This window comes from Octopus bimaculoides, chromosome 23, assembly GCF_046866305.1.
Source record: "Octopus bimaculoides isolate indiv1 chromosome 23, ASM4686630v1, whole genome shotgun sequence".
Classification (NCBI taxonomy): Eukaryota; Metazoa; Mollusca; class Cephalopoda; order Octopoda; family Octopodidae; genus Octopus; species Octopus bimaculoides.
In genome coordinates this window covers 33,758,247-33,785,185 of record NC_142950.1, presented here as the reverse complement: position 1 = coordinate 33,785,185, position 26,939 = coordinate 33,758,247, and the positions used below count along the sequence as shown (strand labels likewise).

The window sequence follows — 26,939 nt, the reverse complement described above, 5'->3', positions numbered from 1 at the left end:
ATATTAATGGAAACTGCATACAAAAAAAATTAAGACATTTAGCGTATTGTAAAAGTATAAGTAATTTATTGCATATAAATTTTAACAGAAAAAAAATCTTATATGCACCCGCAAGGGTCATATGCCCCACCTCCCCTGTCAGTTGAAAGCCACTGCTCTAAATAGTTATAGAGTATGTAGTAACATAAAGTCTGTTTGTTGTCTGACTCAGAGGGCTGGCTTTCAATGATTATCAGTTGCAATGATATTTCTGTTGTATAATACAATTACAACACATGCAATCTGTAAAATTTCTTATTTATTTATTTTTCTTCTTATTTGACGGAGATGTACTTGCATAGCAAGTGGCCTGATCTGAGATCGTGTGCTGAAACAAAAACAATTGCAGCATCGAAGGTGTTTGTAAGCTATTTAAAAACACACAAAAACCATTAGATTCACTTCAACATTTAAATTTAATTTATCGAAATATTTTCATCGCTGTGAAACCACAACCTGTTCCATGAATATTTCGATAAATTAAATTTAAATGTTGAAGTGAATCTAACGGTTTTTGTGTGTTTTTAAATGGCTTATAAACACCTTCAATGCTGCAATTGTCTTATTTTATTTTATATTTTATTTCTGCTGTAAGGTTTGCAATTGACAGATACAATATGGGGTCTATTAGTTTCAATAAGTTCCTGTATGTTGCAGTGGCACCATTTCGTTACAATACTTTTTAGCAATGGACTTGTGACACCAAGAAACTTTTTTATGGTTGAAAAGAAGTTTTTTAGAGTAATGATCATAGTTGCCAAATGAAGAACTAAATAAAGCTTTATAAAAATAAAGCTACATATTTTTGATACATATATATATATATATATATATATATATATATATATATATATATATATATATATATATATATAAAAGTAAATTGTTATTTTCTATCTCTTTACAGCTGAATTATAACGGATCTATTAAATGTAATTCCCTCACAGCAAAATGTCTGTTGCTAAATGGGATATTACCAAAAACATGCTAAATGGCCAGAACCATTCCAACTTTAATAACCTCTCTGTTCTTTCACCAATTCTGCTAGACGTTGAAAAGCCTGAAAAAGAAAACAAAAATGCTTTTTAGATAAAAAAGAAAAGAAAAAGACTTAGCACTTTAGCATTTAAATTGACCATATCCAGCTCAAATATTCTATTAGATCTGGCGTCTCACATCTAGTGGGGAACAAACAGACACAAACATACATATATATACACGATGGGCTTCTTACAGTTTCTGTCTAATAAATTCACTCAGAAGGCTTTGCTCAACCCAAGACTATAGTGGAAGACACTTGCCCGAGGTGCCATGCAATGAAACTGAATCCAGTACAATGTGGTTCAGAAGCAAGCTTCTTACCACACAATCACACACACACACGTGCATGCGCGCACACACACACACACACACACACACACACACACACACACATGTGTAAACTTTTATGTTAGTCATAATTTACTTACCAAATATATATCTTGAGTATCACAGAGAGAAAAAGCTGCCCTGATATAGGGGCATGGCTCATTAGAAGTCATGAAAGCACTTCCTGGAACAAAAAGAATGTCATTCTCTCTCCCTTTTTCCATTATGAGTCTATAAGTGTCTTCTATACCAATTAACTTCAGCCATAGGAACATACCTCCAGCAGGAACATTCCATTCTGCGATACCTAAATCAATGATAAAATTATATTGTAGTAGGCACATGAAAGCAGTGTAGTGAGTAAACAAACATTTAGATTAGTTGAAATATATCTGAGTCATAGTTGAGCTATAAAAAGGCCATATTCACTGCTGTTTGCCATTGAGAAAAATTCTTGCTGAGTTGAATATTTCATTTTAGCCTAGCTCAGAAGACATTCCAACTTACTAAAGGTTAAGTCTTCCTACCCAAGAAAACAGAAAGAATACAAGAAAAGCCCTTTACCTTTCAGATGTTTTTCAGCAGCATCAATAGTTATATCTCTACGCTTTTCATAAAATTCCGCCACTTTTTTAGCATGTTCCTTGAAGCCAGACAAGCCCCATTCTGTTAAAATCTTGTAGATCAAAAACTGCAAAAAAAAAATATATATATCTAAACATATTTTAAAATATCTAAACATAGACAACAACTGAGAATTCTCATGAAATAACCTGCTTGGGGTTACATATCACTGGGACAAAGTCCCAGCCAAACTGAAGGTGATTTGTGGTGGAATAACATGGTTGATAGAAGGAATAAAGGTTAAGAGGCAGGCTTGAAAAACTTAGAAGGTCAAAGTAGACAGCATTATCAAATAGCATCTAGAAGGACAACTAGGTGACAGGTATACTTGGCTAAGGAGGGGGAAGAAAAGGAGAGATTTGCACATGTCCTGCAATATGAAGATCAGAGGTGTGGAGCATTCAGAATTGCAAGACAGCGTGTGAGAGAGAATGGAGATGTTATTGGTATCTGGGATCATAAGAATATATCCAGAATGATGAGAGCATGTTTACGATTAGGTTAAGCACTAGGCTTGAAAATAAATTCTGTGACCAATACCATTGACTTCAAGGTGAGTGCTCTAGCATGGCCACAGTCTGATGACTGAAGTAAGTGCAAGAATAAAACAATAAAGGTCCCTGGAACATACCTGTGATAAACCACTGACGTGAACTGTTGATGTCTGCAGATGAAGCAATATTCGATCAATAACATATGCCGGTCCAGTTATGAAGCCACATCTCAGCCTAGAAATAATGAAATAATGAGTATTAATATTCTTTCTAATTTTGGCACAAAGCCAGCAATTTTTAACAGGGTAGGGTAAGTTGATTACAATGACCCCAGTGTTCAATGTACTTATTTACTTATTTTACTGACCCCAAAGGAATGAAAGGTAAAGTCAACTTTGTTGGAATTTGAACTCAGAAAGCAAAATCTGAAGAAATGCTGCTAAGCATTTTGTCCAGCATGCTAATGATTCTGCCAGCCTGCTGCCTTCTTAATGAATATTCTTTTTTACTCTAGGCACAAGACCCGAAATTTTGGGGGAGGGGGGCCAGAAGATTAGATCGACACAAGTACGCAACTGGTACTTAATCTATCAACCCTGAAAGGATGACAGGCAAAGTCAACCTTGGTGGAATTTGAACTCAGAATGTAAAGATAGACGAAATACCATTAAGCATTTCGCCTAGCATGCTAACGTTTCTGCCAGTGTACCAGTAATTCTGTTTTTTTTTATTTGATCTCTGGCAGGAGACTTAGGAGTAGATCAAGTGATGGTTGGATAACATCCATAAATATCCATAGTCTCAGTTGGTCATGTTTGGGAATCCATCCAAGGAGTGTAATGATGGTTAGAACCCTATGGAGAAGATGACTGAGGGCTCTACCCTCAACAACCCACCCAGGAATTGTGGGCAGAGCAAATGGATGACTGGGTAGCTGGATGTTTCTCAAAATCAATAAGATCAGAGAGCACAGTTCTTGCATGGTATAATAGTTCTATTGGCTATAATGTATCAATTATTAAAATATTGGTACGATGTGTGCAAAAATGGAAATATGTGGCTTTTTGCCCAATTGTTTGTATAAAACCATTGTTGTTTTGCTAACAATATAACTTGTACAAAGTTGAAGTAGAGAGTCTAGAATAATAATATAACTCATTCAAATAATGTAAGTAATTATTGAAATGATTCCTTGACTTGCACAAAGCTTTTATGGCTGAAAGACTAGCTTTAATGATGGGATGAAAAAAAGAAATCAATTCAAAGATTAAATTGAATGAAAGGCCAAGCTGAATGAAAAACTAAGAATGAAACAAACTGAATGCATTGCCAACTTCAATGAAAAACAAAAATGAATAAAAGATAAAAATGAATGAAAGACAAGAATGAATGAAAGATAAAAATGAATGAAAGAAAAAACTGAAGGAAAAATGAAAGGGAACAAAAACAAAAATTATTAAAAGATAAAAATGAAAAGACATAAATGAAAGAAAGGTGAAAAGGAACAAGAAAGAAAAATGAATGAAAAACAGAAGCGAATGAAAGACAAAAGTGAAATAAATACCAAGACGGATGGAAGAGAAAACTGAGTGAAAAACAGACTTGAATTATTGACCAATTTGAATGAAAAGTCAAATTGAAAGACAGACCAAAATGTATGAAAGATCAATTTGAATAAATAGCTGATAAATCTGAATTAAAAAAAAACAATTTAAACAAAACTATGAGCTGAAGGAAACACCAACTTGTAAGGAACATCATACAGAATGAAGATCCATATTGAATATTTATATTTACATTAGATTTTCTTCAGCTGCATTTTTGAACAAAACACAGTATAGATATAAATATCTAACCCTTTTGTTACCATATTTCTGTTGAGATGCTCTGTGTTTCTTTTAATTAATTTTAAATATAACAAATAATTTAGTAAACTAGCTTAGTTATCATTGAGCTAGTGTTAGGAACATAAATTGTGACTAAGGTTTGGTGGAAGATTTTAATTCAGAACTTTTGAAAACAAGACATTTATATTACAGGGCCAGAGGTGGTTTCAGCCAGGTTGGTATCAAAAGGGTTAAAAAAAAAAATCATCCAAAAAGATGAGGTTAATAATTACATAACTTATACCACATTTTCCAGCACACAGGTTGAATATTTCAGATCAAAATTTACAATCAAAACAGGTAGGTTGATTTATATACCAAAACAACTTGAGGACCAAAAATTCCATGTGTAATGCATCAGGATTTGGAAAGATAATGACAATATTTTAATGTTTACACCAGGGCTGGCCAACCTGAGGCCTGTGGGCTGCATGCGACTGGCAGACTTTTATTTTGTGGCCCGCTTGATACTTTTTTGAAATGGGTTTATTTAAACAAACATTTAAAAAATTTTATCAAAAATTAAAGATTGTAATGAAAAGTAAAAACGAAAGATTCTACTGTTTATGCAACGATAATATTTCATGTTGAATCAACGATCATTCATTTATTATTATAATAATAGCATGAGAAAGCAAAATGCTTTCAATTCTGTCAGTATACAAGCAGCCCTCAAAAAACGTTCTGTGATTAAAGTGGCCCACAATGTAATTCTAGTTGGCCAAGCCTCGTTTACACTATATGTTTCTGCTATATACTATATTGGCCTGAATGCTAGAAAATACTGTAATATTTTTAAACATCTAATCTACCAAAATAATAATATAAATTATACTTAACTTACCCAGAAGAAATCAGTTTTGAAAATGAGTCTGCTCTGACAACTCTCCCGTCGACATCAAGTGAAAGAAAACTAGGAATATAATCCTAAAAAGTAGACATAACATAGAAGCTAAAATTTCGAAGTCACTGTCATCAGCCTTCATTTTAATAGAAGTTTCAACAAAACATATATATTAACCTGAGAATACTGTAGGTAGTAATAAGCATCGTCTTCTACGATTAATAGGTCGTAAGTTCTGGCAATTTCGTAGATTTGCTTCTTTCGTTCCAAAGAATAATTGATACCTGTTGGGTTGCAACCAGTTGGTACCATGTAGATAACTTTTGGTATGTCACTGTTTGGATCTTTGGCATCAAGTGGAGACCATTTGGAGAGAACTCGCAACAGTTCACTGGGAATTATTCCATCTTTGTCTGTCTTAACACCAAGCATTCTGGGATAAAGAGGCCTCAGCTTCATAAAGAAGTAAATAAACAGAAATTTTAGAGATGGCATAGTTTACAGAAGCAAACATTAACACATTAACCACCATAGCATGTTACTGGAATTTACCGGTGACTCTATGTATTCTTGCAGTCACACTGCATACTAATTACAAGAAATGTAATTTTTGAAATAATTTTTACAATATTTCAGAATTAAACTTTGACATTTAGCACTCAAAACCATGTCAAAGATACAGAATAAAATATTTTCTCAAATTATGAAAATGTGCTACCAGTGGCAGTTGAGTGAAGTTTGTGATGAACCACCAGTGGTACATGTGATGGTTAACATGTTAAATTAATTATCATTCACAATAACGAATTTTCTATTCATCACATTCATAATTTCTTCACCTTCTATCATATTCCATCTTATATTCATTTTATATCTGAGCTTCACATCTCTCTCTCTCTCTCTCTCTCTCTCTCTTTCTTTCCAAGTGTGCAAGCCATATATTCAGCAAGACACCTGCTCTTGTCCTTCTGTTATAGTTTCTTCTCCCTCCATTCTATATCCAACTCAGTTGAAGGGTCTTATGTTTTGGGTACTTGGTGACCTCACCAGTGCTGGTGCCACATAAAAAGCACCCAGTACACACTACGAAGTATTTAGTGTTAAGAAAGGCAACCAGTAGTAGAAACTATGCCGAAGCATCCATTTAGCATCCATTTAGCATGATTTAGCATCCATTTTCCATGCTCACATGGGTTGGACTACATGTTTTTAAATTCTTCAAGTGAAGCCAAAAGGCAGGAGACGTAGGAAGAGCATGACGGTTGGATAATGTCTACAGTCTTGGTTAGTCCTGAATTCATTCAAAAAGTGTAATGATAGTTGCTTCTAGTGGGTCCTTTTGGAGTAATTGCCTGAGGACTCGAACCCCAAAACCCTCCTAGGAATTATGGACAGAGAAGATGGATGGATAGATAATAAGAAATATGGCCTATCACTTTCTTGAAATGATGTACCCTTCTGCCAAATTTCAGCTCCCTCGATGCAAAATTCTAGCCTTCAACATATACACACATACATTCACTTTTACTTATTAAGTACGATAAACATTTACCACAGCATTAAGACCAGAGTAACAAGGTGTCTCACTCAAGATGTAGTCATTTTCGTTCACGACAGCATCGAACAACTGCAAATTAGAACCAAGATTCTGTTATTTTAAAGACATTTCTATTTTATCAGAAATTAAACTTTACAAATAATCACTGTTACCAACAAAAATCATTGTTCAGTAGAATTGCATGAATTGATAGAAATAGCAACCAAATCTCTTCTTCCAAATCCCACTGAAAACATCTTAACCTTTTTGATAACAACACCTGAGACTGCTCCTGGTTTTATGATACAAAGTTACTCTTTTAAAGTATTCTAAATGAAAAACCTTCCATCAAAATTTCGTGTTAATTTATGCTCCAAACATCTTAGAAGTACTTAATAACAACAAAGTTACTTTACAAAACTCTTCATTATGTTTTTTGTCTTTTGAAAATTAATTGAAAATAAAATGGTTATACATTTTGATAGTAATTTGGTAAGAAAAGGGTTAAAGACAGAAAAGACACATTTAGATAATGTAGTCCTTGATAAATACAAAAGTATGGAGGGGGGGTCATAGCCAGAAATCAAGGTAACTCTGGTTGAAGCATGAAGCATAGAAATCCCATGTAGAAAGGTGGTGAGCTGGCAGAAAGGTTAGCATGCCGGGCGAAATGCTTAGCAGTATTTCATCTGTCTTTATGTTCTGAGTTCAAATTCTGCTGAGGTCGGCTTTGCCTTTCATCCTTTTGGGGTTGATAAATAAAGTACCAGTTGCATACTAGGGATATATCTAATTGACTGGACCCTGATCTGGCTCATCAGAAGGCAAAACAGGTAGAATATTTTGGTCTGATATGATTGGTTTAAATGCTAAAGAGTTAAACAAAGAATAGTAAAGAACATGATTTTATTTAACAGATACAGGTACAAATTAATACAATTCTAAAACAGTGTATGCTTAATCTTTATCAATCCACTTAAAAAAGCAAAGAACAAAACTGTCTTTATTACACCATATGCAAAATAACCAATTTCAAAAACAGAGTCTGTTTACTCAATACAGAGTGCCGTACATTTCATGATATCGCACAGTATTTCTGGATTTCTGGAAATTCTGGACTTTTGGAAGCCGGATAATAAGTTTGTTAATGTACAATGATAAATTCTTATATCAAAAATCTGGACAAAATTTAATTCGTTTATTGATGTCACCTAATTTCCCTTGCAAAATTAATTAGCATTGCACTTACCTTTGACAAGCCATCCTGACTACCGCTCGTAAGAGCTATTTTAATTTTTTGGTCACCAGACCGATTCAGCGCAGACACATTATGTGAGTATTCCTGTAGATCTCCTAACCATTTAATTAACTCTGGGAAGCTGGAACCACAGAAATATGACAGAATAAAAATGCTTAGAAAACAAAGAACATTGGTGAAGGAATTTTAGTCATAATTTGATTATTTGGGCGGGGGGGGGGGGGGAAGAAGAAGAAGAAGAAGAAGAAGAAGAAGAAGAAGAAGAAGAAGAAGAAGAAGAAGAAGAAGTAAAGTAGTGGTGGTGGTGGTGGTGGTGGTGATAATGAAAAAGAAGACAGAGACAACACAAATAAATTATAACAAATACATCAACATACCCTTGTGTTTCTGAATACTGTTGTACCCTTTGCATTTCAGTATTGGACATAGTGAGAGTGGTGCCATTTCTGAAAATAAATATAACCATTAACCCTTTTGAAGCCAACTCACCTGATTCTATGATACAAATTCTTCATTTCAAAGTGATTCCAATTAAAACTTTCTTATTACAATTTCATGTTCCAAACACCAGCTTTATAATGACTTATAATAAATAACTTACTTTATTAAATTCTACTTCTGACTAAGCTATGAAAAGAAAGGAAACAAAAAGATCTACTGTAACAATTGTTCTGAACACTTTGGCATTATCTGTGGCCTCTATCTTTACTTGTTTCAATCAGTAGACTGCAGCCATGCTGGGGCACTGCTTTGAAGGGTTTAGTTCAGGGGTTCTCAACTATTTTTTATCTATAGACCCCTTTGATTGCTATTTTACTCTGGTGGACCTCTGTAGCTATTCGATGCATAAAAACTAGTTTTATAGATACTTCTTTCAAAATTCCTATTTTGTATTTCCACACATTAACTTGTGGAGGTTGAACTATGTAAAATATTAGAGAAATCTTACATGGGCCCAGAGGGGCCATACGGACCCTGGTTGAGAACCACTGGTTTAGTTGAACAAACTGATCCCTTCTACTTGTTTGTTTTAATCCCAATATTTATTCTAATCAGTCTCTTTTGCCAAACTGCTAAGTTACAAGGATAGAAACAAAACTAACACCAGCTGTTCAAGTAAGGCAACTAAAACTTTGAAGGTGATGCCCCAGCATGGTCACAGTGCAATGACTGGCACCATTAAAAGGATAAAAGAAGAGAAACATATCAATGTACTTACTGTAATTTAAAAGATGCTTCTTCTACAGGAAACAAAGTGGCATTTGGCATTCCAGTAGCCATTGATATCATTGTGGGAGGACTTTCCAGTAAAATACCAACTGAAATATGAAAAGAATATTAAAGTTGAATTATTTACGTTATGTACATTATTTACATTATTTACATTTGATGGATATTTGTCCTCATCTTGTTTGTTGTAAACACAATGCTTCAGCTCATATACCCTCCAGCCTTCATCAGGAGTCTTGGGGAAATTTCTAACCTGGGTTCTTGTTCCTTAACCACCATGCCATATGCCCATTAATAGAAGAAATAATCTGAGATAAATTCTGAGAGACCCAAAAAAGCAACCTTAATGGATCTCGGATTCAAAATCTCACAATATCTACTTATTTTATTGAAACGTTTTAAAAATAATTTACACACCACCTCAACTAAGTTACTTTTTAATTGACTGGCATAGGAAATAACATAGCATATAATGTTACTCTTGTCCAAAATTAAATTAGAATGACCTAAATTATTCACCTTATAGACCAACTTAGAATTATAACCTTTTATCAAATAATTATATTTATATTTGCGAACATTAGTCACTGGAATTAAAGGATTACTCTCAAAGTAGTTATGTCCATTTCCTGATCCATATTTACCCTTCCATTTAGATTTGGGACATTTGAAATCAAATCCATAATCATTACTAATAAGTTTCGATTTATCAGTAAAATCATTGCTAGAAATATCTAGGTATACAATTTTCCTATTGTAACCGGCCTTTTTAAGGGCTATAGTATAGTAATCAGCATTCCTATTGAAAACTTCCTTATATATATATTTGTGTGTGTCTCTGTGTTTGTCCCCCCCCCCCACCATCTCTTGACAACCAATGTTGGTGTGATTATGTCCTTGTAACTTAGCAGTTCGGCAAAAGAGTCCGATAAGTACTAGGCTTACAAAGAATAAGTCATGGGGTTGATTTGTTCGATTAAAGGGGGTGCTCCAGTATGGCTGCAGTCAAATGACTGAAACAAGTAAAAGAAAAAAAGAAGATATATATATATATGTATAATAAAAATTTCAACAATGAAATTTAATAATCAAGCATTTAATTAGTTGTGCAATAACATACCTAGTGACCTTGTAATTGAGGGTTTCCTGGCCATACTAATTTTAGTAAAATACCGTACGTAATTCATGGCTGCTGCTTTGGAATCCCCTGAAAAAGAATAATATTCATGTTCAGCAGTTGTTAGAGAAATTCAGATAACATATACAATTAACAAACACTATCAAATATGCATGAGGGCGCACGGACTGTTCGTTAGGGAACGACATTCAGGATTGCAAGATCATGGTCTCGTTTCCTTGACAGGGTGGTGTGTTGTGTTCTTGAGGCACACACACACACACACACACACACACACACACATTAGTGATCCAAGAAGGATGAAAAGCAAAGCTGCCTTTGATGGGATTTGAACTCAAAATGTAAAGGCACTTGAGTAAATACAAACAAGAACCACTTTGCCCACTTGTATACCAATTCTGCTAGCAATCACTTCGTTGTATGAATGAAAGAAAAGTTAACTACCAGAAAAAAAGAAAAAAAAACTAGAATACAAGGAAATTAAAGGTGGACTACATTTTTTCCAATAATAAATCTTCCATCAAAATTTTTAATAAATTTGTTCCTGACAACAGCTTAATAATAAGTTATCTTCCTAAATTCTTCATTTTTCTTTTTTTCCCCCAAAATTAATTGAAACAAGGCAGAGTATGTCACCAGAAATAGGGAAAGAAATGTGTTAATATGACGTGTATAACTTGGAGACAGGACCAGTATCAAAGGGAAGTAAGCATTGCTTCGACTAGCATAAACCAAGAGAGATAACTCATAATAAACTTCTGCACCAGGCACGCAATTAATCAGAATTGGAAATAGGAATTGTGATAATGGGGGGAATAATCTGATATTTAGCAGACACGATATATTAATATAGGACCGGACCTCTTGCCCGGCTTCTAGAAATCCGGAATTTCCAGAAATCTGGAAATACTGTGCAATATACTGTACTCTGTATCGAGTAAACAGACCCTGCTTTTGAATATGGTTAATTTGCATATGGTTTTATTAAAAATAGTTTTGTTCATTATTTTGTTAATGTAGATTAATAAATATTAAACAGACTCTGCTTTAGAATTGTGTTTGAATTTGAATTTGTTAATTACAATTTAGCTCTTTACTTCTCAGAGTTTATTTCCTAAGTTTAGACTCTCCAGAAAACCAGAAAATCCAGAAATAAAGAACACTTCTGGTCTCAAGCTTGCCAGATAATTAGTCTGGTACTGTAGTAGTAGTAGTAGTAGTAGTAGTAGTAGTAGTAGTAGTAGTAGTAGTAGTAGTAGTAGTAGTAGTAGCAGCAGCAGCAGCAGCAGTAGTAGTAGTAGTAGTAGTAGCAGCAGCAGCAGCAGTAGTAGTAATAGTAGTAGTAGTGGCGGCAGCAGTGGTGGTGGTGGTGGTGGCGGCTGTAGTAGCAGTAGTTTATCAGGATCCAATGGGTCCAAGAACTGCTCCATGTTCCATTGATTGCTTTGCTTTGGTTTCTACAGCTGGATGCCCTTCCTTACACCAAACACTTTACAGCGTGTATTGTGTGCTTCGTTTTGTGCCACCAGCACTGATGAGATTGCAATGCAGTTCACAAGACCGCAAATGCCGAGGGAGGTGAGGGGTTGGAGTATGAGAGAAGGGTGGGAGAGCAGGTTCTTGCAGAAGAGCTGAGCTGCATGGTTATTCACATTTAGTAGAGGAGAGAAAAAAAAAACGATCATTTGAAGCTACAAAGGGGTAGATGGGAGATGTGTGGCCCCTCAAGACACCGAGGTAAGTTGGAGTAGGTGGGTGAGGTTATTGCAAAATTGTGTGGGGGGAGCAGAAGATGAGAGGGATGGAGAGACAGCCTGCAGCTGTAAAAGAAGTTCGGTGGGGGTTGAGGGGTAATGAGTTGGGAGGATAGAGGTGCAGGAGGGAGTTTGGTGGAGGGGAGAGCAGCAGGAGAGTAATGATACAGTTGACAGAGGAAGGAGGACAAGTGAGTGTGTTGAGAGAGAGAAAGAGAGAGAGATGAGAGGGTGTGGGCTAGACTGCAGAAGCATGAGAGGGAGAGGCAGGCATAGTGCATAATGGGAGGCAGTTTGGTTCTGTAGTGGGGGGAGGTGAATCAATGTAACACATGGGTGGAGCATATAGTTAACTCTCAATTTGCAGACGTTCTTTTTATATGTTTAACATCTTCTGCTCAAGATCCTTATTATTAGCTATCCTTTGTTAAGTTTCTGTCAGCAGAAGCTTACTGGTTTAACATAAATTATTCATGCATTCTTCATTCAGTTCTCAATAAAACACAATTTAAAGTTATAATATACAACAGTGTAAGAGTGATTCAATATTCTGGTTTGACCAATGGAAGTTAAAAAGAAGGGAGTGGCTTTGTGAACGATGAAGCAAGTCAGGTTGAACGTCACTGAATCTTATCCTCCCAAGCATGACAGAGAAATGGAGAGTAAAGCTGCCACCTGTATTTTGTTAGTTGTTGATCTCATAAAATCACGTTGCTTTGCATGTATTTAAGATAATTTGAAATCTAACATATCCAGTTCTATATTTAAGAGATGAGGAATTATGTACATTATTTACATATGACAGATATTTGTCCTCATCTTGTTTGCTGTTAACACATCTCGGCTGATATACCCTCCAGCCTTCATCAGGTGTAAATAATGTAAATAACTAACATATCCAATTATAATACAAAATACTTGCAAATTAATGTGATTTTTACAATAGCGATCACTGTATTGGCATTCAACTTTTGATGCCTACAAGGGTCAGCTGGAAATGGTTGAGGGCAAAATTTTACAGCTGGATGTCCTTCCTGTTGTTAACCCTCGCCTGTTTCCAAGTAAGGTAATATTTCATGACCAGACATGTTTTTCACAGAGAAGTGAAAATGAAAGACATCACTTGCATAATAGTGACACTTGTTTACAACTATCATGTGACGCAAGGTAAGGCAACAGCAACACACAATACACACATTCATATATATCTATATTTATACACACACACACACATATATAATGGGCTTCTTTTAGTTTCTATCAACCAAATCAGTTTCTATTAACTCATAACGCTTTGGTTGGCATGGAGCTATAGTAGAAAACACTTGCCCAAGGTTCCACACAATGGAACTAAACACAGAACTATGTGGTTGAGAAGAAAAGCTTCTTGCTATACAGCCACACCTGCCCCTGTTAGCCTTACTCTCCACTTCTCTCTAAAGACTACATATAACGATTGTTCTCAGATTTGTGCGTCTTGTTACTCTTTTAGGTTAGTTAAAGATTTGAAAGGAGAAAAGGCTACAGCCCAATACTTTGTTTTATTTCAAAATTTACAGCATAGGCAACCTTGGGACCATAGGTGGTCCAGATTTCTGGATTTTCCGGATTTTTGGACACAGGCTAAATATATACCGAAAATATAAAATAAACAATGCAAAGTGAAAAACAAACTTGTATAACATACACAAATCAATACATTTCTAAAGCAGAGTCTGTTTGGTCTTTATTAAGGCACTTAAAACTCTTAAAATATAGAATATTGTACCACATATAATAGATAGGATGAAAAATAAACAAAGAAAAGTAAAGAACATAATTTTATTTAAAAGATACAGGCACAAAATAATACATTTTCTGAAGCAGAGTATGTTTGATCTTTATTAATCCACTTAGAAAAGTAAATTAACTCTGCTTTCTTCATTATGCTGAGCATTAAATGTTTTCTTTCTGGATTTCCACTAGAAAGTTGCCCTTGTGCTGGCCTTTTAGACATAGTAATAAATAAAAATTATGATAAATTATGATAACTGACAGGCAAGGTCAGTTTTGGCAAGATTTTTACAACTGGATGCCCTTCCAAATGCCAACCACTTTACAGTGTGGACTGGGTGCTTTTTAAGCGACACCTGCAAATGGTGATGGGCCATTAAAAATGGTTCCTCTTTCAGCCATAAGAAGTTTGACAAGATTTATCTATTTGTGTATAATACACACTCATACAAAATGCAGGCTTAATGTAGAGCAACAAAATTCCTGGGAAAATATCTCTCATGTAGACAATACATGTTGACATTTCTTCAGTTTTATGATACTTATTAAAAAAGAGAGCTTAGTCAGGTTTATTATAATTGCTGGTTAAAATTACATTGGGTAAAACCATGCATATTAAAATGACAAACAAATTCAAAAGCGAGCTTTGAACTTGCAGTGCCAGCTGTAAATGTTAACTTCTAGAGTTAACATTGATGAAATACCACACAATTAGTATTAATGATATAATGTATGTAATGTTGTTAACTGGAAAACTAATTTTCTGACTGACTTGAAGCTAAGTAACATAGACAATAACAACAGAAAAGAAAGCAAAAATGTTTTTTTAATCTATTGAAAAATTTGTCCCTTAATCAATAAATAACAGGAATTGAAAATTTTGTTTCCAAATATGAAACTCCTTAACCAGTAACTGAAACAAGTAAAAAGATTTTTAGAAAATAAAAAAAACGAAGAATAACGCAAAAAATATTGCTTAAGTGTAATGGAAATAAGTTTGAAAAATAAAATTCTAGATCTATTTATTTTTCGTTTGAATAATAGAAAAAGGTTTTTAAAAAAGATCCCAACGGTGGATATGTGCTAAAAACAACAGCTAAATCGCCCACCGTGATAGATGGGATCTTTTAAAAAAAACTTTTTTTATAACTCAAACGAAAAATAAATCAATTTTTTCCAACTTATTTCCGTTAAACACAAGCAAAAAAATAATTTATGAACTTCTTTCTCTGCGAAAGTCCTCTCCCCACCCCTCGGAAAAACTTTTCCCGACAAATTTCTTTATAATCCTAATCTATGCCGTTTGAAAGGTATCTATATAAAATTTAATTGAAAGATATCCATTTTCCTAAAAGTTACGAGGGAAAAAATCGGATCTTGTGAATTTTCCGAAAGTTTTGTTTTCATATTCGTTTAATACACTTTTTGTTTCACACCTATTACACTTTTTCTTTTGTTTTTGTGACCGGGAGTTAAAATAAGCATTAACCCATGTCTGTTACAAATATAATACATACTGCGATAGTGAATAAAACAGAAAATTAAATCTTAAAATTTACTCTTTTTGTGCGGTTCGATACCAAATGATCCGTGGTCCGATAATTGAGGAATCCGCGTTAGATAATACAATGTTATAGAGACTATATAAAGTGTTATATAATATTAGAATATACACTATTGGTTAAAACACACAATCTGAGAATATAGAGACTGGATTGTAAAAAAAAAAAAAAAAATTACACGCAACGTATTGAGAAGATATGAAGTGTGTTGCAGGAATCGCAATACACCAAGTGAATATTTATTCATTCACGTGGTGATTAACAGTTTTGAAAGTTTAATGACCCATTGTCTCCTCAAAAAATGATAATATTAAACCCAACTGAAATGAGCTGTCAAGATAACTCAGGATTTAAACTTTATCAATTAATGAATAGATTTTGTCAACCTTCAGAATAGGCCTATTATATATGTGTGTGTGTGTGAATCTATTACGCAATTTTCTTGGAAACGATTTTCTTTGGAGATGCTGCCGTATCGTTTCAAAATAAGTCTTTCTAGTATAGGAAAATTAGGGGGAGTGGGGGCTAGCCGGTTACATTCACCCCAGCACTAGACTAGTACTTATTTTATCAAAACGAAAGGTAAAGTCAACCTCGGCAGAATTTGAACGCGGAACATAAAGACGGACAAAATAACACAAAGCACTTTGTCCGGCATGCTAACGATTCAACCAGCTCGCCACCTTGAAGCTTCAAAATAATACTACAAATGATGTCTTGGAACTTGGACAACAAAGTCATTCATTTTAACTTTGTATGAGGGCATTCGGTTTGGAGAAGCATTAGAGGGTTGGACAAAAAGCTTGGCCCTTTACGTTTTGGGTTCAAATTCCATTGCAATCAGCTTTGCCGTCTGTCCTTCCGGACTGGAAGAAATATTAGTCAAGAACTGGGGTCAAGTTAACCTAATCACACCCACCACTAAATTTGTGTCCTTGGACCTATGTTAAAAATTCTTCAAGCTTTATATGAATAGTTTTTGAGAGATGATATTGTTTTATTACATAGTGTTGTAAGATGGTGAGTTGGCAGAATTGTTACCGCGTTGGATAAAATACTCATCAGTATTTCCTCCGCTTTGAGATTTTAAGTTCAAATTCCACCGATGTTGACTCTGCCTTTCAAAATCGTTTTTTTTAAAAAAAAAAAAAAAAAAGAATGCACCTGTTGCGTATTGGGATCGATGTAATCGACTTGTACCCTTCACCAAAATTTCAAGCCTTATGTCTACTCTAGAGTAGAAAGAATTTATTATAAAGTGCCCTGAAGACATCAAAATTGCGCGCTATTTGTGGGCGGTTGTGCTGTGATGTTGACATATTAACCTTTTAAAATACTTGAGATCGTGACGTGGAACACAATAAATGAAAAAGCAAACCGAACACGTGAAAAAGGAACCGTTAGAAAGTGTGCACGCTGTGTACGAGTTGTTGTGGTCATTATGTCTTGAGATGTGAACATTAAGTGCTATTTAGCAAGATCTAAAAGCATTACTAATATTGTGAATACCGTGCACAGTTAAGTATGTCACTGGCACGTTAATTATATAGGCAGAAGCTTTTCGTGTTTGCACGGGTTTAAGTATATAGCTATATGAAGGTAGCTATTAGTCCCAAAGGCAGTTTGATCTGTTAGATCCGACCCTAGTCATATAAAAAGGTTCATATGACTATATTTTATTAAAGTCAGACACATCAAAACAGGGAGATAGTTTCCGTACATTTTCTGCAGTTGCAAACAGTTGTAAGTGCAATTCCGGTGCAACAGCAGAATGTGAACGAAAATTCAGACTGACTCGTGTTCCCTTTTTTAAACTCGTGGGACCTCGTCTACTAAAATTCAAACTAACCGAAGAAAATAAAGAAAGACTTGTTTTTTTTTTTTCGTGAAAGAAAACAGGCTGAAGAAATGGCATGCAAAAAGAAAGACGAGGGGAAAGAAAATCGTTAAGAGAGCATAACATTTAGGAAGTGTTTCGTAATGAAGAACGACTGTAAAAACCACTTAATGGTGAATTTATTCTTTCATGAGTGAGGAATTAGAAATTTTGGAAACGCAAACTGTATATATATATATATCCCGTGTGTGATGTAATATTATTAACTTTGCACTCATATTATACTTAATTGATTAAGAAATTCATAAAAAGAATTTAAATTTAACCAAAAATATATATTTCTTTTTGTTTTGTTATATTCATAAATATAACCAAAATAAGGGCTGCATAACCCCACCCACCCAACAAAATATATATATATATATGCGTGCATAATAGTCTGCCCGAATTTGGGGTTTTACTGTATCCCGGAATCCCCAGCTGTTCAACTCGCTCAACCCTGATGGACCCCTCTTTGACAGCCGCGCGTTAATGCTGGATACAGTTTTACTGTATACCTAGTTACCAAAACACCAACAGATTTAGATTTTTTTTTTTAGCCCCTTTCTCACCAACAACCATCAGAATCAAAAACGCTGCAAAGGTCGTGATCGCTACTCATCCTCCCCTTGAAGTATATTCAAGCCGAGTAGAGGTATAGATTTAGATAAACAGATAACAGAATTTTTGTAAAATACTCAATCATCCATAAGATAACGCAGTATAAATGTTTACGAAACCTGTTTCCATCCGACATGTCCCTCTTACGGAGTTTTGATAACAGATGTTAAAATAAAATAAAGGTTAAACAGGACATCGGCCTCGAAGAAGGCAATTAACATCCATCACATTAACAAGTATGAAACATACATACATACATATATATATATATATATATGAGACACCGATTTAAAAATAATTCTCCACTCACCTGTCGATTATATATATGTGTCTTTTAAGTGAAATAAGCAAAGCGGTAAACTTGATTGCATTAGCAGAACAACACGTACTTTCTCACGTCTGTAGTATCGAAATCGTAAACATTGTTACAATCACAAGCGATTAGGATACAGAGGATCTTTCTTTCTTCTCTCTCTCTCTCTCTCTCTCTCTCTCTCTCTTTCGTATATATATTATCGAGGAGAATTCAATATTTCAAGCGCAAGATCGTATAATATATCACGTTAACTTTTATTATCTCGAAAATCTAATTATTGAAAGCAGAGACTGCTTACATCACAACAACAAATATTACGGTGTTGCACATGTATTGTAGCCACATGACAGAAAAATGAAGTAAACGATTCTCAATGATCGCTGTTTGTATATATATATATATATATATATCCTGACATTTATATGATTTTCTCTCATTCATAGAATTATTAACAAGCAATTTTAAATGTTTAAATAATACTTAATGATTGAGAAATATTAATCATTACGAAACATAATCCACAGGGAAGGGTTAATTCTACTTGCAATTAAAATTTAATTTGGGACTTTTTTTTGTTTAAATTATTCACACAACCATAATAATAATCTTGATATTTGTTATTGATTTCGCTTCAAAATCCAAACACGGTTTAATTAATTTTATATATAAAAAAAATGTCTTAGATTTGCTTACCTTTGGATTGATCGAGGGCGGGAGCCCCGTCGCTGCTCGACTTGCTGCACATAACTATGTTGCAGTTAACTCGACTGGGTTAGCAGAACAACATCCAAGCCACACCCTGAACTCGTATAAGATCCGACAAAATAACCTCAACATAGTTGTTCAATTTACTGTGAATAAACAAATTTCCTTCAAATCACGCCCAATCGTTTCATTGGTTAATGATTTCAAATTTTGACGGAGGGCCTGCAGTTTTTGAGAGGGGAGAAGGAGATCGATTACAACGAGCCGAGTACTTTAGTGTTACTTATTTTATTGACCCTGAAAGGAAGAAAGGTAGAATCGACCGCAGAGGAAATTGAACTCAGAACGAAATGCCGCTAGGCATTTTGTCCGGCGTGCTAACAGTTCTGCCAGCTCGCCGCCTACGTTTCACTTGATAACATGCTCCTGAGTGCACTGGCACTGAGCCTAGAACCAGAGTCGTATAAACAGTATTATAGGCCCCCGGAAAAATTAAGGCATAGGCACACTGAGCAGTTGCCCAGGGTCCCGCAGCTCTAGGCGCCCAATTCTAATCTACGTATGCTACGTATCAGGACAATTACCCCTCCCTCATAGGACAATTACACCCCCACTCAATTAATGACCCTCCTTCTCCAATATATTAAGAAGTTTTAAATAATCATTTGTTGTCCTCAGGAGTAATTTTCCTGGTGGGGGGGTTATTGTCCTTGGGGGGATGGTAAATGTCCTAGACTCGTATAATGTGTCTTGCTGTCAATAAATAAATATTATCGGGCTCCATTGCATTTATTTTCCCCCGGGGCCAATGATGCTGCAATGACGGCCCTGGCACTGAGTCCTATTGTATTTATTTATTAGCAAGCCACAGGGTACACAGATTAGAATTAGGACCCTAGACCTATAGGGGTCCTGGACGACTGCTCGATGTGCCTATGTCACAAAACGGCACAACCAAGAACTGCACCTTACCAAAAGAAAAAAGAAAAGGGATAAGGTTGGTCACGAATGGAATATAATTGATTATAGTTCTACTTGATCAGAGCTGACTTAGTGCTAAATAACGACATCCACAAATTTATACAGTAATATTGTTTTCTTTCTATAGACACAATGCCTGAAATTTTGAGGGAAGCAGTTTAGTCGATTCTGTCGACCCTAGTGCGCAGCTGGGGCTTATTTTACCGACCCTGAAAGGATGGAAGGCAAAGTCAACGGTAAATTTTGGGAAATACACCCGCACGCGTTTCACTAAGAAAAAAAAAAAAACCTCGGATTTTTTTTTTTTTTTTTGCGTGGAATCAAGTACCCTGACCTCTTAATGTGCCGAAAACCCCTTAATTTTGTTCAGAAAAGAGGGGTGGGTGCGAAACCGGATCCCTCCCTATCCCGGAATCATTGATTTTTTTTTTTTTTTTCTTTTTTCGTTGAATGAATTACAGTGACCTCCTAATATGCCACAAAACACTTTTTTTGGTCCGGAAAACCGGAGGTGGGGGTATCCTCGGAAATTTTCTCCCTCATAGCTTTCTGGAAAATAGGTATTTTTTTGTAAAATTTTATACGAATACCTTTCAAACGGTGTAGATTACGATTACAAAAAAAAATTTGTTGGCAAAACTTTTGGAAGGTAGCGAGGAGAGAAGTTTCGGATCAGACGACCCACATAAATTGGAATTTCTCCGTTTTGACACGGATTTTTTTCTAATGCTTTCCACCAAAGTCTTCAGAATGATGGGTGGCATCTTTTCATGAAAAAAAAAAGAAAAAATTTTGAAAATTGTTTTTTTTCACTCCCACCACCCACTCACCACCCCAGTTTGAAATGATTTTGGCCATTTTTTTTACCTCTACGTACTTAAAACCCATGAGAGAAATAGTTTAAGTTTTAAAAAACATTGTTAATAATTTCAGAGGAAAATGTGTGATTTAAGGGAGATCTGGCTGTTGTTTCTAGCACATCCTAAAACTTCCCTTCACGTTTCTTTCTCACTCACACATCTATTGATATTTTTCAATATTTTTCTCCACATAAATAAATTTTATGGAATGATAATGTCAAAGTAATACATGTAGTCCCAACCAAGTGAGGCTGTGTTATGTGTGCATATAAGTAAAAAAAACACCTAAAAACATCTTTAGTGTTCATATTAATCTGTCAAATATAATACTTATTTGTTCACGTTATTTTGACTTATTCAAGTTCAAGAGGGGTGCCCACAATATTTGCTTTTAACTTTGTAAATTTTTTACATACAGATTTGAAATTTTCAAACCAAAATTTACAACAAGAAAAAAAAAAAAAAAGGTAGGTCTACTTATACACCAAAGAAAACTTTGGAGGGCCAAAAATTCCACATGAAATGCAGCAAGATTTGAAAAGCTAGTGATGTTTGTACATTTACACTGCATGTTTACATTATATACTACATTGAGTTGATTGCCATAAAATACAGTATTAACAAGTTTTCTCTTCACAGTAAAAAAAAAACAAAAATGTTAAAGTACACTTGTATTGCTGCATTGGTTAATTTAATTTGAGTGTTATGCTATTAGACATAATATTTATCTTACCAGCTAATATCAATACATGAAGCCAACCTGACCTCAACGTGTTTTATGATATAATAACTGATTGAAGGAGATCACTTAAGTGGATTGATTGACAGTATTAAGAAATAGTTTCTGGATATATCTTTTATCGTTTACTTGTTCCAGTCAGTGGACTGTGGTCATGCTGGAGCCCCACTTTGATGAGTTTTAGTTGAATAAATCAATCCCAGTACTTAGTGTTTTTTTTTTTTTTTAAGGTCTGGTATTTATTCTGTAGATCTCTTTTGCTGAACTGCTAAGTTATGGGGACATAAACAAATCAACACTGGTTGAATAACTGTGAGTGGGTGAGTGGTCGGGGTGACAAACACAGCCACAAATACATATGCTCACATATATGTATATACATATGTGTGTGTGTGTGTATATATATATATATACACACACACACACATATATATGTATATATACACCGCTGACCACTACATTTATTTCTTTTTCTCCTTGTTTCTTTCTGTGTTCCTTTCAGTTGAAGAGCGTAGGCTCGAAACGTCAAAGACTTTCTCTATTCCCGAGTGTTATGCTAATACATCCATTTGTTGTTTACACCACCTGTCTTCGTCTGTTGCTTTTTCATAAATTCTCCCATATATATATGGCGTTAGGAAGGGCATCCAGCTGTAGAAACTCTGCCAAATTTAGAATAGAGCCTGGTGTTGCCATCCGGTTTCACCAGTCCTCAGTCAAATCGTCCAACCCATGCTAGCATGGAAAGCGGACGTTAAACGATGATGATGATGATGATGATGATATATATATATATATATATACATACACACATATATATACATATAATCACTGAAGTTAAAGTCTGGTCATAGAGTGACCAACGGTTTCACATCCATGAAAGTCACAGCTTTGTGAACAGCTCATCAGACTCTATACAAAGACAAATTCAACTCTTCATCTCTCAGACAGGGAAAGTTGTTATATGGTCAATTGGTCAAAAGGTCACTAGAGAATAAAAGGTCTGGCATTGGTGAAGGTGGGTTATCTCCCCTAGATCAGCTATAATGGATTGTAAAAGACTCTTACAAGCTTAATCAGCTTAGAATCCCAATTTTGCAGCAGGTAGAGCTTGAAACTGATACATTGTGTATCGAAAGGTATAATATGTCTATGTAGAGCAAATATCGAATGGGATACAGGGATCCCAGACAGACAGAATTCCCTATTCTCCCATATATATATGTATAGTACAGATATAATTGTAACTAATGATGTAATTTAATAGATATATTTCTGGTAATTACTAATATGCTTTATTAAGGATATTTCTTAATTCTTCCTCTCTGAAGATAGAATACTTGGCTTTTATATGGAGATTTTTGCTCAGTGAAACATCTGCAAGAGATTTTATGCCTACCTTCTTAATCCTGTATTTATTCTAACAACTCCACAAATTATGTTAGATTCCATGCTCTCAAGTAATACCACATGTTTTGCCTGTTCATTTTTTCTTTCTAACATATGTATGTATTTATGTGTGCATGCATGCATGTACAGGGTGTCCCAAAAAAAAATCTACACACATACTGAATGATTATAAAATCAAGTGTTTATTAATATATATTTCATTTTTAAAAATTTAATAGACTCTCTAGACAGAATTTGATTTTCTCATGAATGCCTCTTTTCAAACTGATGACCATTCTGATCTCGGCATTGCTGATAATGCAAGATAACAGAATTACAAACATCAAGAAAAATTTCATTCAGTATCTGTGCACATTCCCATTCAATGGCTGACTGCAATTTATCGACTGTTGCTGGTTTTGTATGATAAACTTTATCTTTTAACTATCCCCATAAAAAAAGTCTAGTGGTGTGAGATTCATTGAATGCAAAAGGCATTCCACTGAACCTCTTTTGTCCAATCTACTTGTTTAGCAAAATCTTATCAAGGTAGTCTCTTACATTGCTATGATAGTATGGGGGTACCCCATCTTGTAGTGTAGCTTGGAGTGATTCTGGACCACTTGGAAAAAATGTTAAAATATTACACCAGAAAGGATGCTGTCTGCCACTGCTTGTCATCTCATGCTAATTCTGACAGTAAAAGTCTTAAGCTTATGATGTCATGTGGTTTATATTTATTTTACGGAACATTAGAAGAACAATCTTATGAAGTAATATAGTTTTGATTTCATTGCTATAATTTATAAGGGAAGCATGTCTGCCCTTGCTTCCATGGACCGCATGCCTAATACATCCTTTTGTTGTTTACACCACCTGTCCTCGTCTGTTGTTGTTGTTTTTCGTACATTTTCCCATATATATACACACACACAAATATACACATGCATACACAAAGTATACATATACACAGGTCCCTACTAGCAATCAATATGTACATACCAGTTGCCAGGAATGTGTTTCATGTGTAAATTTAGTCTATTCAATTGTGTTACACCACTAAATTTGGTGGCTATTTAAGCAATGTGATTGTGGATGGCCATTGGATTGGATGTGGTTCTGAAGAAGGAATAAGAACTCCTGAAATATGCATATACTCACCCATTCCCTCTATCTTCAATCACATTGTTTATATAGACCAGAGGTTTTCAAACTTCTTGGGCACCACCCACCATGGCTACATAATACCCTCAGCGCCCCCACCCCTATTTTTATGTATAAATAAATATTTTATATTTTACTAATTTATATATACTATGAATCATTTGATATTTAATATATTATATAATTTGTATACAATATTATAATAAATTCACAGCATCCCCCCCAATTCACTGCCTTCCTCCCAACGCCTCCTTTTTCCTTATGCCCGCCCCCTTAAGCACTAGCACCCACCTGGACTGTCTCAACGCACACCGGGGGGGGGGGGGGTAGTGCCCATTTTGGGAACCTATGATATAGATGTATTCATATATGAAACCTCAAATCTTTCAGTGCTGGCTCTAATTTCTGAAGAAAATCCATGGAATTTGAAAAGTGATATGTGTGTGTGTGTGTGTGTGTGTGTGTGTGTGTGTGTGTGTGTGTGTGTGTGTGTACCCACATATGCTATCAACTTAACCAGAAGAAACACAGCTGTTGAAACCAACTCGTTATAAACCAATCACTTAAAACAAGTTTATTTCTCAATTTTTTTTAAAAATTAAAATTTTTTTTTTTTTCTTAAATTGTATCTCATTAGAAAGCAAAGAATATCAAAATTATCAATTACAAATTAGATTTTCATGAAAAGAATCTTCAATTGAAAATTTTCAATAATAACAATAATAATAATATTTATTCAAATGAATGTAAGATAACAATTCTATGAAGAGATTCTCAGGTTCTGAGATTCAATACTCTGATAAATAAATAAATATTTTAAGAACAGAAAGAAAGAAAAAATGGATTGTTTTAACAATAGAATTGTGTAATCTTTTATTTCCTTCCCATCTGAGATAACTGAACAAATTAGCACTTTTGCAAGCGGAAAACCTGTTTGGTTATCAGAGTTGAATTTGAAATATGGACAAAAGATAGTGTTGACAGCAAGGATTTCTATTTCTCTTTCCATCCTAGATAATTAAACAAATAAACTATTTAGCTTCTTTTACAAGCAAGAAAAAAAAAAACCTTGTTTGGTTGGAAAGAGACAAACTTGAGAAGAAGCATCAATGAAACAGTGTTGATGAAAGCAAAACCAAAAAAAAAAAAAAAAAGAGTTCTTTTCCATACATAAGACTTATTGTATTTTATTATTTGCTGTGAACCTGTATAACAGTTAGAAAATGGTAGTCAGAGTCTGTTAATATCATAGAAGTTATGTTGAAAAATATATCTATATTTTGTATTTAATTATAATTTTTTTTAGTCTGAACTAATTAAAAGCTCTTTACAATATATATATACATATATATATATACATACACATACACACATATATATATACATAAAATACACGTGTATATATATGTGTACATGTATATTTTTTTTATACATACACGCACGTTTGTGTATGTGTGTGTATGTATACATATATATATATATGTATGTATGTATGAATACATATGTCTGTGTGTACAATTCTTTTGTTGTGTGAAGAGTTACACATTGACAGAAAAAATCTGAGTAGCAGCACAGTGAATTGACAGCTTTGAATGAATATCCTCTACCAAATGTATTGAGCACATTTTTTTTTTCTTCCATTTGTACATTCAAGCATAAATATAACACCTGTAATGCTCATAAACACATACATATAGCAATACCAATGCATAAATTATATAAACTGAAACATTTCCCATTATTCACTGTGAAGGATAGGAACAAGACACTCAGAATATCTACGGAGTAAAACTTCAATCTTAGATAACTGAAAATTATATATATATACACACACACATGTATGTGTGTATGTATATATATATATAAATGAATAACACACACATATATATATGTATGCATATATATGAGTGTATATCTATACATATATGTGTGTGTGTTGGGTGTACAAACATTAATACACACACACTTGCAGAAAAAACATGCTCCAATATGCATAGATCTATTTAAGTGACGGGGTTCTCAAACCAGGGTACAGGTACGTCTAGGAGTATGCAAGATTTGTAAAATCACTGGATCTCTGATGTAATCATAACCAACTAAATGCAATTTACTTATCTTGTTCACCTGACACACAATAAGCTAGCTGGATGTCAGCTTTAAAATCACTGAACATCGTACTATTTCACTCAGTTGTTTCCCTAGTTGTCTACTACGTCTGCCCTGAGACGGTCAAACTTAGCGTCTTCGAAACATTTTTTCTTATATCTTTTGTTGTTCCCAAACATATCTGGCAAAAAGGCTGAAGGTACATAAAAGATTCTGTTAGTTGTTTCAGTATTTAGACTGAGGCCATGCTGGGGCACCACCTTGAATGGTTTAAACAAACCAGCCTTAGTGCTATATATATATATATATATATATATATTTTCTAAGTTTGGTACTAATTCTATTGATCTCTCTTTTGTGGAACTGTGAAATTTATGGGGACGTAAACAAACCAACACCAGCTGTCAAGCAAATACAATCACAGATGCAAACACATGCGAGGGTGAGTCAAAAAGCAATCTTTTTTTATCTTAAGGGGCATATTTTCCGATATACCCTTGGTCTTTACCTTTTTTCATCCCCCAACTTTCCCAGCTATATATGTTGTCAGGGGACTGCCATACCAAATAATAGACCCAACATTTTCTCTGCATGTCATTAAAAGTGACTAAAAGGGGTTGAGGTAGGATTTGCACTTCAACCATGTAAAACCCTCACCAGCAATTGGAATGCATT

General features: G+C 34.6%; 1 protein-coding gene across 3 annotated transcripts; it reads right to left on the bottom strand.

Annotated features, from left to right (window-relative positions):
* Nucleotides 1-860: 860 nt before the first annotated feature.
* On the bottom strand, nt 861-19,445 carry LOC106879849 (kynurenine/alpha-aminoadipate aminotransferase, mitochondrial). Of its 3 annotated transcripts, none has more exons than XM_089340355.1 (12): nt 19,014-19,445; nt 10,401-10,487; nt 9,270-9,369; nt 8,428-8,496; nt 8,042-8,171; nt 6,808-6,882; nt 5,433-5,708; nt 5,256-5,338; nt 2,663-2,759; nt 1,972-2,098; nt 1,509-1,714; nt 861-1,099 (listed from the first exon to the last, which is right to left on the bottom strand). In XM_089340355.1, the coding sequence occupies exons 1-12, from the start codon at nt 19,063-19,065 to the stop codon at nt 1,052-1,054; spliced, it is 1,350 nt and encodes a 449-aa protein (XP_089196481.1). In that variant the 5' UTR covers nt 19,066-19,445; the 3' UTR covers nt 861-1,051. The 3 variants fall into 3 exon arrangements, with proteins under 3 accessions (XP_089196481.1, XP_089196483.1, XP_089196482.1); XM_089340357.1 differs by lacking the exon at nt 19,014-19,445 and adding an exon at nt 18,315-18,561; XM_089340356.1 differs by lacking the exon at nt 19,014-19,445 and adding an exon at nt 18,124-18,146.
* Between the last annotated feature and the right edge of the window lie 7,494 nt (nt 19,446-26,939).

What these genes read in the sequence shown, in the direction of transcription:
- LOC106879849 (XM_089340355.1), bottom strand. Translation starts at nt 19,065, where the DNA reads ATGTGCAGCAAGTCGAGCAGCGACGGGGCTCCCGCCCTCGATCAATCC. An exon ending in ACTACCTACAGTATTCTCAG is followed by an intron (nt 5,339 to 5,432) that starts GTTAATATATAT and finishes TCTACTTTTTAG; the next exon opens with GATTATATTCCTAGTTTTCT. An exon ending in ACGTCAGTGGTTTATCACAG is followed by an intron (nt 2,099 to 2,662) that starts GTATGTTCCAGG and finishes TTTTTTTTGCAG; the next exon opens with TTTTTGATCTACAAGATTTT.